The sequence below is a fragment of the Danio rerio genome, chromosome 2 (assembly GCF_049306965.1).
Source record: "Danio rerio strain Tuebingen ecotype United States chromosome 2, GRCz12tu, whole genome shotgun sequence".
In the NCBI taxonomy this organism is placed as follows: Eukaryota; Metazoa; Chordata; class Actinopteri; order Cypriniformes; family Danionidae; genus Danio; species Danio rerio.
Window position 1 is genome coordinate 33,252,537 of NC_133177.1, and position 15,396 is coordinate 33,267,932.

The 15,396-nt window shown below is 36.1% G+C and overlaps 1 protein-coding gene across 2 annotated transcripts in view; it reads right to left on the bottom strand.

The window, feature by feature from the left end:
- Positions 1-15,396, bottom strand: part of jph1b (junctophilin 1b) — a 33,863-nt gene that overhangs the window by 2,432 nt on the left and 16,035 nt on the right. For both annotated transcript variants that reach the window (XM_005163433.6, NM_001044348.1), the window contains exons 3-5: positions 8,615-8,733; positions 1,763-2,442; positions 6-103 (exon numbers count right to left, since the gene is read on the bottom strand). In XM_005163433.6, coding sequence (XP_005163490.1) covers positions 23-103; positions 1,763-2,442; positions 8,615-8,733 — 880 coding nt within the window. In that variant the 3' untranslated portion in view covers positions 6-22. The remainder of the gene's footprint in view (positions 1-5; positions 104-1,762; positions 2,443-8,614; positions 8,734-15,396) is intronic.

A 15,396-nucleotide genomic window follows, 5' to 3' on the forward strand; every position in this document is an offset into this window, starting at 1 on the left:
CTTACCTGAGGTTAATGTTCCGTCAAGTGAGGAAATGGACAAAAATAATTGCCAGTCCAATATTTATCAGCATCACTAGTATGACCAATATTGAGTTGGGACCCTGAGGAATTAAAGCAAGAGACAAAAATGCTTATCAATAATTGAATGCCTGATCGAAAGAGCAAATAAAACACATTTGAGTATTAGTAGATTATTATAAGACTGTTAGGTTAGGTTTTGGTTATGGATTAGGCTTGATATACTTCAAGATATTTATTATAACTCTTTAGATATTTATTTGTCTATTATTTGTCTTTCCAACAAAGTTAATTAACTCACATTACCAGATCTGTAGAGTAGACTTTATACCAGGGGTTCTCAAACTCCATCCCAGAGGTCCGGTGTCCAGCAGATTTTAGCTCCAACTTGCCTCAACACACCTAAAAAGATGTTTCTAGAAAGCCTAGTAAGAGCTTGATAAGCTAGCCCAGGTGCATCTGATTGGGGTTGGAGCTAAAATCAGCAGGACACCAGATCTAAAGAACTGAGATTAAGAACCCCTGATTATGGCCCGTTTCCACTAAGTGGTACGGAACGGCTCTATATGCTTTTATGGCCATTTCCACTGTCAAAAGGTACCAAAAAGAGAACCGTACCACACCACTTTTTAGGTGCACTTTCGGAAGGGTACCTAGCACAACAAAAAGATACCAAAAGGAGGAGCAAGATGTACAGCTGAATGCAATTTGTTTACAGAGATACGTCACTAGCTCATACACAAGCTAGAAGAATGAAAACAAAGGAACCGCCATTTTTAAATACACAGCTGAGGTATTGGACCGTAATAATACATACATATAATAACAAGCCTTGGTCGACACAAGCTTAAACAAATCTTGTCGTTGTTTTAATAAACAGCCACAAAGCCAAGAAAAAGAGCAGAATCTACCCTGTGCCCTGTAGTGGGTTACAAGGCCATCTAAAGCGCGAGCGGTTTCATTTTCTCGCTCAGTGCGCGTCTATATTCGAAATAACAAGGTTCTTGAGCTGATGATAATAACATGTGCGTGATTATTGAAAAGCTTCTGACATGCAGTCCTTTCAGAAACGGACAAACGTGAGAGTGAAGTGCGAAAAAACAAAGGAGAACCCAGAAAAAAAGACAAGGAAGCAAATGATTGTTTCAGCAGCCTAAAAGATGAACAAACTGCCATGTTTACCATGTCAAACTGCCATGAACTCAGAATGACGGAATTACTTTCTTACTAGAGATCACATATGCTGGTGAAGATTAAAGAGACAGATGAGAGTTTTGCACTGACTGTAGGCTATATGTTTCACGTTGTTTTTGAACCAAAAAAAAAAAAGGCCTAGATGTATGCTGTGCGTAGTTTTTCTGTAATTGGTAACATATCAGAGACTGTAAGGGTCTGTGTATATACCATTGGTGGCCTTTTGGCAGTGGAAATGCAAGCCTGATAAAGGTAACCCGTACGGACCTATACTGTACCGTACTGTATTACTCAGTGGAAACTGGCCCTTAAACTAAGGTTAGGGTTAGGGTTTAGGTAACGATATACTCCCATGTGATGAAATGATGTAATGTAATTTCAAACAATATAAATTGATCATAAATATTTCAATAAAAATATAAATGATATAAATATATCCATAAATGTTACCACGTTATATTGCAATATATTATGCATCACAGAAATAGGACTTTAAAAATAGTGTGGAAATAATATAGTCAAAACAAAAACAACATCATGTTACTTACTGATTCCTCCTCAACAATGTCAGTAGTAATTTCCATGCTGGCTTTCTTAGTTTCTGCTAGGCTCTTTGGCTTCAGCGATTCCTGCTTCTTCAGTTTGGGTTCGGGTTTGCTCTCTTTGGCCATTACTGGTTTGGGGGTGGGAGCGCGGTACTGCTTGACAGGTGGGGGCATCCGTGTAAGAGCAGTCGATGTTTCGTGATGATGGTGATGGTGATGATGTTCTTCATCCTCCAGTTCATCGGGCGGCATCATCACCTCAGCCTTCACATAATAGCCGTGATACTGGGTGTGCAGCTCACCGTTCCCAGGGCTGGATGCGTTGGCGACCGGCGCCAATGGTTTGGAGGGTTTGGCTACAGGTACGACCTCTTGGTTGACTTCCTGCTTGTCTGATATCCTGGTATTAGCCTTGCTGACACCCGCTGCCAGGTTTTCAGCAGCAGGGGGCTTGTTCTCTTTAATGGCTTTCGGGGCACTTCTGTTAAAGAAGGGTTTTTTCTTGGTGAGGGGGGGAGATGGGGGTGGTGTTGGGCCAGGGCTTTGGGAAGGAGACTGGGTTGGGGTCGTGCCTTTGCGGTAAAAGTGCGGACTTCCTGAAGGCGATTTCTCTTTCTTTTCTTCAGGTACTTCTTTAATCTCAATGGGCTCGCTGGAAAATCTCTGCTTGATATAATCGGGGCCTTTAGAAATATAAAAAAAGTTAGAATTAGCTCTGCATTTGTTTACATTGTATATTGTCACAGTTGGACAGTTTGTTTATATTTCAGTTTTAATGGTCATCCTTTTCATCTGTCTGTGGGGTTCACAAATATTTAACCAGTAAAAAGTATGTGTGATTAGTTACATCTTGTATCTGTTCATCAAATGATGTTGATATTCGGTTGATTTTATGTTGGAAAGTGCCCAAAATTGAACGTTGAGCCAACATCTTAAACCAATGTCATATTGACGTCAAATACTGATATTTATTTGTAAGTTATGGCAACCAAAATCCAACATCTGATAGACATCATAGTGGTGACGTCCACACAACGTCAAGCTGTAACATCATTAGACGTTGATGTTTGGTTGTTTTAGGTAGGACGTTGAACATAGATGTTGGATTCTGATACTGGATTCTGACATCAACTCAATTTTCATTTCCAAACAAAAAGAAACATACTTACTAGATAGGGGTACAAGGACAATCTAACGTCATGTTAACGTCCTGTACCTGCTAGGCTGTGCCTGTAGAGGCTGATGCTTCAAGAATTTGAGGAGTGGAGAAAGGTCTTGGTCTAGCATTTGCTGTCTAGCCATAGTCAATACTGTATTTGCATACCCCTTTATCTATGATGTGATGTTTTTAACTTATTAATAACCACCTGTTATTATCACAACTAATAAGACACTTGTTGTTTAAAAACCTTCACTTGAGAAAAAAAAGTAAGATTGATTACTGATTTCTCAAAAACTAGCAGGTTTGGACATGTACAGTAGGTTTTATTTGTGACTATATTAATTAAAAACTTTAAAGTTCTCAGGTTCTCTGGATATATTAGATACAGGTTTGAGTAAAACACTAATATTTGATTTTATTGTATGAAAGTCAAACAACATTTCTTTCAACTTTCAAATAGAATTATTTTCAATTAGACATCAGAATGTTGAATGTAATTTGGAACAACTTTAAATCGCAAAACCAGAGAAACTGAGATTTTTGGCCACTTATTTTTTTCCATAGCTGTAAACAGTATAATATACTATATACTGTATATCATTTCTAACGTATACAAACTCACAAAAGTAACCAGATTCAATTATTAACTTTCTGACCAAAAAAGTCCTTGCTACACCCTTAATACTCAGAAACAAAACATCTTAGAGTGCTGAGTGCTGCTTGTGAATATCAAGCTCAGAATAAACTGTCGGCACAACAGATGCAATTTCACGTTTTCACAGTTTCAGTCTGTTGGTGTTTATGCAGAGACGGACATCAAGAACTTTGTCACTTGCTTTATGATTGCAGTATGGGCTTCCAGTCATTCTCCAGATTCTCCAGAGCAGGGATGTGGCAGCAGTGGCCTCGCAGCTGACACAAATGGGCTTTCTAGAACTTACCCTGCACAGAGCCCAGACTGCAAATAAATCACGCTGTTTATCAGTCTTTTTACAAATCTGAGTGTGGAACAGATCATCTGTGAGAGACTTGACAAAGAGGACTCTCACAGAACTAAGTATGTTTCATAAAAATAAATAAATAAATAATAAAAAATTGCACATATTGTTCCCCATGAGAATACTGGCACAATGTCGAGGCAGAAATGCGTTTTCAAATTTCCCCATGATATTTCTCCATATTTCAGAAAGTCTCCAGGACATTATGTTAGATTATTTTTTATATTCAGTTTGTAAATACAGGGCTTAATTTGTGCTGGAACATGGGGGATCCGGCGCCTCTGAAATCTGATCAGGCACCTCATTTTACCGATCCCCCTCCTCAACTGCCCTCCTCCCCCATCCGCTGTTCACTTTCACATTCTTCCGTGATTCCCCAATCCTCTGTACTTTTGTACTCTCTTTACACACCTCCGCCATGCAACGGCCCGCATTATATATATATATATATATATATATATATATATATATATATATATATATATTTTTTTTTTTTTTTTAAGTTTGTAGTTACCTTGGACAAAGTCCTTTTAAGGCAAGTCATTTCTATCGCCGGCCATCTTTGAAACCCCTCTTGGGCAGTATGCTCGAGCATTATGCCTGAAGGCGGTAACACTAAATTCTCCAAAACTGTTAGCCAATCTCCCGATTAAATTACATATTTGGAATCACCAATAAAATTAAACAACAAATGTCTCATAAGTTTTGTTTCTAAACATCCGACTCAAACAAAATCTGCATATTTTCAGGTTGCCCAGGCTAATGTGCATGCGCACTCGAAAGGAATGAGAACACGACACCAACCTCATTTATAGCCATTTTATTTATTATCATCCTCTGGATAAGGATCGTCTGATCGCACTGGTTTTCTGAAGTAATCCACAACTTGGTCTTGATGGCGAATCTCCTCCAAAAATTACAGTGACTCTTTGTTTACAAGTTTGTGGGCGTTTGAGTAGTTGCTGTCTTGTAATGTGTGTTTGACAGGATGGACTGTACCTTACGTTTGTTTCATATAGATTACAAAACCAAAAAAACTTTTGTTTTTAAGTGCACTTGGTTCATTTTAAAGTACAGATTTCAAGCTTTGTTTGGATATATTTCTTGTCTGTCAAGCAAGTATTCACTGAGATTCCAGTGCGTTTGTTGACCACCAAACTGTCGTAAAAGCACACGTCTGGTCCAAGTTTCTCCCCCAGAGAAAGGTCAGACTATAGCGATCAATGATTGGCTCCTGTACTAGTAAGCGGGGCTTCATTCACCATACTGACAGTTACAATTTTCCCCATTCAAAACTATATGAGTGACGTGTCTAGTGAATTCTATAGACTTTGTCTTGGATATAGTAACTTGATTTTCAAATGTACATATTAGCAGCAGCTTAATATCATGAAGTCAAACATACAAACAAAAAAAAGTGTCTGACTGGCTACAGTAATTTCATTCATTTTGCATATTTATACTTATTAAAATTAATTAATTTGTATTTTTAAAAACTATGACTAGTCCTGGACTATATTCATTTAATATGTGACGTCAGTGAAGGTTGTGCAAAATTGAATTCAGAACAGAAGAATTGAAGTTGTTCTCATATATTGAGCCAGCAAGCAATAAAAATGTGAGTCATGTTATGAAGTTTGAGTAAAGTCACCCAAATATTTCTACCAAACTCATAATTTTTCACATCCGTGCATTCAACAGGTCTATGCAAAATTGGCCATAACCCACAGCTGATGCATTCTGAAAACTTAAGCAATTTGCAACCTGGTCCAAATAAGGTAATTAAATATGATGAAATATATAAACCGCCATGCTCCAGGTGGTATTTCAAACCCTTGAATTCAGTAATATGAATAAAATCCACCCACTCTTTATAATGGACTTATTTTCCCTCTAGACAGGAGGTTTAATCTAATTGTGGTTGTGCTGTCAGAACAGGCTATTGTGCAATTAACTGACAACTGTCTCAAAGCTGCTGAGAATATAATAGAGTATTTTATTTGACAGCAACGGGAGGCTAAGATATGCATCTGAAATTCAATTTCCATGGTTGACAGCTACTACTACACATCCTAAAAATAAACCCATATTGATCATTTCAGGAAACAAGATTGATATTGAACAAGACTACAAAGTGTAAAATGTATTTCACTTTGCAAGGAAGACGTCACTGAACAGCCATGCAGACCTACCATCGAGTTGGGGGTTGGGATTTAAGGATTCCACTCGGAGTGTTTGGAAATTATCCCCAAACCATTTGGTAATGTATGGACAAATGCCAAAGGCTTTTTGGCTTTAACAAGGCTTTATATCAGCAGAATGAGGTTGAAGAAACTCTGGCCTTACTGAATTGGGGTTAATGTGATATTATTGTGGATTCATCAAATATCAAGTCAGTTCATGTTGATAATGCTAACATATCAACTGACATGATTGATAGAATAGGTCATTGGATTTCTTAAAGGAAAACTCAAAGACCCATTGAGTGTTACCATTTTTAATCCATTCAGCCCATATCTAAGTCTGGCGGGAGTTCTTTTACAGGGTTTCTGCAGGTTTCACTAAGGTAAATTTAAGACTTTTTAAGACATTTTTAAAACCCTAACAAATTAAATTTTAGACTCATAATGGGCTAAAAGCTAAAGAATTTTTCAAATGACCCAGATGGAAAAGATTTTTTATGTGCCGTATTAAAAGAGTTATTATATTCATTCATTCATTTTCTTTTCTGCTTTGTCCCTTTATTAATTTGGGGTCGCCACAGCGGAATGAACCGCCAACTTATCCCGCATATGTTTTACGTAGCAGATGCCATTCCAGCTGCAACCCATCTCTGGGAAACATCCATACACACTTATTCACACTCAAACACTATGGACAATTTAGCTTACCCAATTCAACTGTATCGCATGTCTTTGTACTGTGGGGGAAACCGGAGCACCCAGAGGAAACCCACGCGAACGTGGGGAGAACATGCAAACTCCACACAGAAACGCCAACTGACCCAGCGACCTTCTTGTTTTGAGGCGACAGCACTACCTACTGCGCCACCGCGTCAACCAGAATTATTATAATTGAATACATTTCATAACACAATTATAATAATACTTTAATAATAACAAAAATTTAATATTTTAAATATTGCGTCAAAACAAGCAAGCTCTAGTTGTACATATACATTTTTATCAATATAAACTTTCTTTAAAAAAACAAAAATAAACAGATGTTTTAAACGTTTTAAAAACTATGATAAACTAAATCTATGCACAACAATCTGGTCAGTGTCATCAGTGGTAAATACATGGAGAACTTTCAAACAAATGTTATTGTGAGGAAAATAATTAAACCATTATGCTTGAGTTAAAAATGAAAATTTTGAATAAAAGTTGGTGATTAGTTGGATGTTGGCCACATTGGGTAGCAATACATGAATAAAGGAAAATTAAGATCTGTTTAAAAAAAGATTTAAGACCTACAACAGAATGTTTCTGTAAATTTAAGACTTTTTAAGGCCTAAAATTTTGATTTTGAGATTTTAGTCACTTTCAGACCGCACGGACACCCTATTTTACTTAGCTTCGCATGACTCATTGAACCAGATTAGACCATTAGCATTTTGCGCAAAAAAAGAGTTTTAAAAAGTTGCTATTTTCTAAGGTGATTTGGCTAGGAACTATACTTGTATACCTTCACTATCAATCGGTCTTAGTACACAAATGTAACCATGAAAGAGTCTGTAGAGATTCAAATAGGAAAATTATAATTTTTTTTTTCGGAGCAAGATGCTAATGGTCTAATCTGATTCAATGATTTATGCTAAGCTAAGCTAAAGTGCTCCTGACAGCTGATCAGAGATCAGTTGAATGGATAAAAAATACTAAAACTCAACTGGTTACTGTAGGAGAAAATGTTCCTTTAATGTTCCTTTATGTTAAAGTGTTCCTTTAAAGTTAACCAAGTATAATCCTGTTTCGCCAGGTGATTGATTACATTAGGAATTGCAAACATTTTTGTATCAAAGGTTTTCTAAAATATTTTGTTTAAATGCAAATGATGTGCAATTTAATTATGCAAACATCTGAATATTAGACAAAGTTGGGCTCATAATACTTGCTTTTTTAAAAACAAATGGTATTTTTGAGAATCTCTTTTTATAAAACCACAATTCAGAAAGCTGTTTGTGAACAGTTAGACAAAATGCAGCTTCAACCTTTTTTGCAGAATGAAATGTTGCATATAATAAAGCAATTTATGTATGAAAAGCAGTTTGTAAAAACCTTTAAAAATCCGTTACGAAAATACATTTTAAGATTTTAAACGAGTCTTACTTTAAATAACTACTATAATTGAAATCTAAAGACTCAAAATTACAATGAACTATAAAATAAACATTTGAGTGTTATCATTCCAAGTGCATGTGTTTTTGCCAGTGGTGTCTCACCTTCACTCTAATGTTTTTCTCAAAATCATTAAAAGCATTAACAGCAGTTAAAGATGTTCTCTTAGAAGTGGTAGATAATATATGCAAATGCTATTCCTCCCCTTCACAACTCATTTGCAGTTGCATCTGCTCTCTCTTTTTTCTTCGTTTGACAGGGAGGCAAAAAAGAGACACTTGACCCAGACACAGACAAGGACACAAAGGAAGTAATTAGTGCTGCAGGAAAGCAAGTGCACACATGGACGGTGGGATACCTGGTTGGTGGAAGTTGGGGGACAGATCTCGGGCTACGGCTCTGGCCAGATCAGACTCCTGGCTGGCAGAAAGCGAGGCCTGGTCAGCTGCCTCTGCTTTGGCCCTGGCGTGTGCCGTTCTGAATAAAACAGAGACACAGAGTCAGACAGCTTGGAGGATTAGATATGGGAAGAGGGTACATCAATTTAACACCGTTCCTGGCACTATCAGTCTCCACCACTCACAACAAGCAAACAGAGCATACATTCATTAACAGAGGGTAAGGAAGAAGACACTATACTGTGTGCTGCTTTCGTTATGCATTACCAGAAAGTAAAGAGTTAGAAACAGAGCTAATTGTTAGCATTAAACTGTGGAAGAGACTGTCCTCTGTCTATACAAACAACTCAAGATGAGTGATCACGAAGTCAATGAATGGTTGAATAAAGCATGAAACAAACAAATGAACCAGTGACTGATTAACTGAATGAATATATAAACAAACAAATTGATACATTTCAAATATTTAAGTATTTGGTTTAAGTAAAATATTTTTAGATAAAATAAGTAAAACTTAAAAGTTTAAAATGGTGACTTTAGTGTAATATTTTACTTTATATTTATGTTTACAACAGTTCTGTCTGGTTCTTGAATCTGATCGGCTGACAGCCATGCGATATTCTGCAAATAATAGGACTCGTCCAGCCTCTTAACCCTTCACCCTTGTGTATTACTCCACCTACGTACAGCAACAGCAGAGGACACTCTACAGTTTGATTATGTTGCTGCTGTTGGACAACATAATGCACTTCTGAGGCTTTTTAGTGGAAAATGTAGTTGAAAACTATGCCGTTTATTTTTTAGGATAAGGCCTATTTTAAAATATGTATAATTTCAGCGCATCAGATTCAGTGCATCAGCCGCCATCAGCCTGTCTGAGTAGACCAAAGAAAGTGACGGTTGACGTTCTGCCACAAGATGGTGACAGAGACTGCATAATAAGTCCTTAGGGGAGAAAAACAGCATTCTCTCAGCGTAAATTTTAAACTACAACTGGACAAATCAATATAAATCTGGTACGTGACATTCTGAGTCAATCTCTCTCTTTTGTATTTTGTAGTGCTGTATTACCATTCCTATACCACAGAAACTGGTAGTGTTTGCATTGCTCTGGCATTTTCGGGTTAATTATGATGAAATCCTGATTGCACCAGAAAAATACTGGGGAATCTCAGCCTTATAATCTTAAAATGTGAGCAAAAATCACCTGTTTTGCGATCACTTTAGACATTATGCTAGAGAATCATTTAAATACTGGCTCTAAAGAGATGTTTGAGAAACTGGCAACAGTTTCTGCTGTTCTGACATCAGTTGCAGATGTGAAGGAGTGGTGGAAGAAAGTAGTTCCTTGCACAAAAGGGTTTTTAGACTCTCGTGTTTGATTTTCTTTTTTATACATATGATTATGCCGTCAAACTCTTGTGTAAACACAATATTACACTTGTAGCAGTGCAATGTGGCTGTATATCGTCACTGGTGGGGCACTAAGGCACGCTTCCCACCAGTGTCAATCGAGCTGTGAACCTACACTAGTCTCACGGTTCGGTTCGGTCACGATTATCATGCCATCGATTCGGTTCAATTCGATATTTCGGTGCATCACGGTGCATTGACAATGCTTTTATATTTTGTTCACAGCAGCAGCTCTTGTATTAAAATGTATGAATATATTTATATTTATATAGGCTATTATTTGTAATACAATTGTGTAATTTAATACAAACAGTCAGATATATAAACTGTAACTTTAAAAAAAACGAGCATTTAGCAAATAATATAAACAAATATAAATATCCAGCTCAATTTCTGATCCTTGTCTAGTTCTATTACACCTCTTTGATTGGTTACACCCTCAACAAAAACGGTTGCGATTGGCTCTTGCGCGCTGCGCTCTTCAGATGAATGATAAGCGGCAGGCGGCAGGCGGCAGCGGCGATCTCACAGCTGATCTATGATAGACACGGTGGAGAAAACTCTGCAGACACGCGCTCGTTTCTGTATCCAAAAGTAACGCTGTAAAACAGCCGAGAGGAAAAGAAAAGTCACCCCAGCAGGTCAAATTTTTTAGAAAGAGAGAGAGACAGAGGCAGAGCGAAAGCGAGCAAGAGAGAGAGAGAGAGAGAGAGAGAGAGAGAGAGAGAGAGATGGGGTAGGCTACTTTCATTCTCAAACACACAGTGAAATTGTGCACAGTTCATGAGTATTAAGAAGTTAGAGCATTGTAAATACTCGGGATCGTCTCCCTCGCGACAGAGCGCATAAGAGGTAAATGACGTCAGTAATAACCGGTTATGATTATTACTGAACCGATACCGAATTGTCCGCGTCTGCATCGCAGTGCATTGAAGAAACGATTAATTTTGACACCCCTAAGTGTCAATATACAGCCAGATTACACTGCTACTCATGTGATATTGCTAATATATATAGTAGTCAACATCTCATAGTAGTCACATCTCAAATGCAGTCTAAACTGATTTCAACTGACATTTTAAACTGACCAACCTTACTTTGAATGAATCAAATGTCTCTGAACACATGCTCTGAAACTAAATATTATTCCACACATCGCAGTAATAACTTTTGCATCAGCCTAGCAATGCCTTAATGCATCAGGGTAAAGATGTGAGTGTGAGTCAGTGAAGCAAGTGTTATGTATATAGATGCTTGCTGCAGTATAAAGCTTACATATATTTATACAGTATGGAGTGCCTTGAAAGGCGATACAAGCCTAATTTTAGTTTGTTAAACATTTCATTCACTGTGGCCACTTTTGAAGGCTTACTCATTTCAGTCAACTGGACAAATGCATAGTGAAATATTAGTATCAGTGCATCATCGTTGTTTGTTTAATATTTTACCATTACTGTATTTTACTAGGCCTATAGTCTTGCTATGAATGAAGCCATAAAGTGTTAACCGGCTTTTAAAGACTTGTGCTGTCACGAAACACGCAAAGCAAATTATCCTATGTCCATCCACATTACAACAGTTATGCTAAGCTTGCTTTTAAGGGATCATAGTCTTTAACTCTTGCAGTGAGGAGCTTTGTATTCGTCACATACTAAGAACAGCAGTGCAAATAAATTAAATTGAGTCAAAAGCATCAGTTGAATGAATGACACTAGTCAGCCTTCTCTTTTCCTTATAAAAAGATTAGAGCAATATATACTTAGGACTGTACAGCTGAGATTTTCACTGCTCTGCTGAGAATTGCAATAATGATGATGATAAATGAAACCCTAAATGGGAGGAAGATCTACTGTACGCTTGATTTAGAGAGACGTGTCATGGTGTGGCAGTGCTTAAACAAATATAGTGAGCGTCTGTGGCTCATATAGAGCAAAAGTAGCTCTAATCCTCTGTGAGAGTGGGATTATTGCTTTATCATGGTTCAGTGAGGAGAGGAGATTCACTGGGACTCTGTAGCCACAGGGCTAAATTACAACTTAATACAGCTGGCTATAGTTGATACAGTACAGATAACTTTAAGAATGCAATGAAAATATCTAAAAATCATTATAAATAACTATAATAATAACAAACAGCAGAGAAATAATATGGTTGGAATCACTTTTTTCTAGTTGATGAATGATTAAAACGTTGATTAATCCAACAAAATCTCACAGTAATTCATATCTTTCTGATTTAGTGGATAATTTGTGCAAACTCATTTGTACATGTTGTACATTCTTACAATTTCATACCTCAATGAGGCATGCCAGTTTTTAAAAATTGTATGTTGTATCAGGGTTTCTGTAAATTTCAGCAAGTTAAATTTAAGACTTTTTAAGACATTTTTAAAACTATTATGAATGAAATTTTAGACTCGTACAGGACTACACGCTAAGGAGTTTTTTGAATGGCCCAGTTGGGATTTTGCCCCATCTAACTTTTTATTATTTTTTTTAGAATTTAATAAATTTAATAATAATTTGATAAGTTAAATAAATTAATATTTTTTGTTAATTCTGAGCAAAAATATTTTAAATTTTGTGTTAAAACAAGCAAGCTTTAGTTGTACACACTTTATTTTAACATAACCTTTCTTGGAAATGTTTTATAAAGGTTTTAAAAACTATGATAAACTAACTGTGTGCACAACAGCCTGTCCAGGTCAGTGTCCTTAGCAGTAAATACATGGAGAACTTTTAAACAAATGTTATTTTAAGGAAAATAATTAAACTATTAGTTAAAAATTCCATTCTTAAATAAAAAGTTAAAGTTTTATTGAGGTGGATTGTTGGTGATTGCATTGGTGTTGACCAGGGTAGCTATTAGCATTGGGTCGATAGACGATGCCATCGTACATTACAGCAGCAACCCACTCGCAAAAACACACACTTAGACCCCATTTAAACTAATACCTCTTAGTTTTAAAATGGCATTTTTGAACAAAAATGATAGAAGTCCACACTGGCGTTTCACCTAGCATTTCTGAAAAGCTCTCCTTCCACACTATACCGCTAAAAATGTACATCATGTGACCCTGTGACAAAACCCCAGAGAGCAGTGCACGTCAGACAGTTTATCAAAGATGTACCGCTGGATCGTGTCTCACTACAGTTGCTAAACATGATATTTATTTCATCTCTATCTCTGTCTAACGACTCTTCAGTCTTTTAAATCTATCAGGTAACGTGTCACAGCATCAGTACACTTCTTCAATCTTTCGCTTTCACGCTTGTACCAGGGTATATAGAGAACTTCTTAACTTGAATTTAATACCTTTTACTACTAAATGTAAATACCAGCATGACTTAGAGCTTCAACTGTAGTGGCGTAAATTAAATATCGTTTCAAATGGAATAACATATTGCAGATAACAAATACATTTAAGAAAAGCAGAGGGATTAATTAAGATATCACAATGGGCCTTTGTCCATAGTTTTTAATCAATGTCAATTATGTCATCAATGTCAATAGCTGCTCCTCTAAGTTAGGTACGTTAACGGTTGTTTCTCCACTGAGCCTGGAACGGCGCGGCACGATTACAAACTGTTCTCAGCACGGTTAGACAATTGAGCTAAATTTTGCCGATGGATTATGTGTGTTGATGTCGTAGGTCTGTTGCCAAGCTAGCTACCACACCACCTCAAATGATATCGCTCAGGTCACTCTCAACATATAAATAAATCCATACAAATTTTAAAATAAAGGCCTGCACTTAACACAAATTAAAAACTAATTTAAAAAATTTAGTCTGAAAATTGAATACCTCGTCAGACTATGTTTATTACTTTTTGATACTTTTAATGCTTATATTAAATATTATTAAATATTAAAAATATTATTATTAATTATATTATTAAATAATTAAATTTAGGCTAATTTCATTTACACCGTGTGCTTAGTAATTTTAGCAAAAACCTCAGATACTGTTGGTTGTGCACCTTTTTTAATAACCAAGTTTGTCGATGCCATTATAATGACACAGATCACCCTGCGTTATTCATGCCAGAGTCCTGCGGATAAAGTGATTGACATGTGTTAATTTGAGTGTAACTTATCTTTTTTTATAAATGATTTGGTTATGGGTAAAACGAAGACCATGCCGGTCAGGTATAGTTAAAACATTAGGCTACAAATAATGAATTAGTTTTGAATTAATTTGTTATTTATAAATAATTAATTCACAGGCGGTGTCATCGTCTATTGCGATGTTTAACATTAGACATCATACGATGCCAAATTGGTCCAACCCTAGTAGCTATACATGAACAAACAAAAATTAAGACTGGTTCAAAAAAAGTTTAAGATCTACAACACAATATTTCAGTATTCATAATACTTACCACATTTTAAGCTTTTTCAAGACCCCGCAGACACCCCGTGTATATATATCGTATGAATTGGACACTGTTCAGACAATATGTAAAAGAGTTACATTTCCTTGTGTGAACAGTCAGGCCAATCAGAGTCAATCTTTTTTTTTTGACATTTAATCCTGAGGACATTTTAAGTGGAAGATGAATACATTCTAAAAAATGTCCAGTTATTTCAACCCAATTCTAGCTGTGAAATGGATTATTCCAACGGCTGGGTTATTTTTTATTATTAAATTAACCAAATACTTGGTCACATTTTATTTTGATGGTCCGTTTGTTGAATTAAAGTTACATTGCATCTACATGCCAACTAATTCTCTTTCGATTAAATGCAGACTGTTGGTTTGGGGTTAGTGTAAGTTGACATGTTCTTGCTCAGTTTCTTAGTCAGTGAAATGTCTGTTGAAGGAGCAGTATCAACAGATATTGAGCAGTATAATGGACCAACAAAACAAATTATTAACAAATATTTTAATTGATTTAAATAACTCAGAATTTCTTAGAAAAATATATTTATTTATTTTCTAATGAATGCAGGCAATTGATTAAAATCGAAACGAAAAGATTTTTAAATTATTAAAAGCCCTATTTAATGTCCTTATTCTAATTAAAATAGGAAATAAAATTCTATATTCTGAAAAATAAACATACTTTTTTACAGCAATGCCACAGAATGCCCTTAAATATAACAGCTCTTTATTGGCATCAATGGTTCCATGCGAAGATTTTTTTTCTATTGTGTTTGAAAGAAATGTTTGGTGTTGTCTGTAAAAAAATCTTATTATTATGGGTTGGTTTCTAAAAATATGTTTAGCAGTTTTCAAAATTCATAAAGATCAGATGTTACCAGAGCACCAAATCAGCATATCATAAAATTCTAAAGCATCACTCACACACAAAATAAGATACATTGA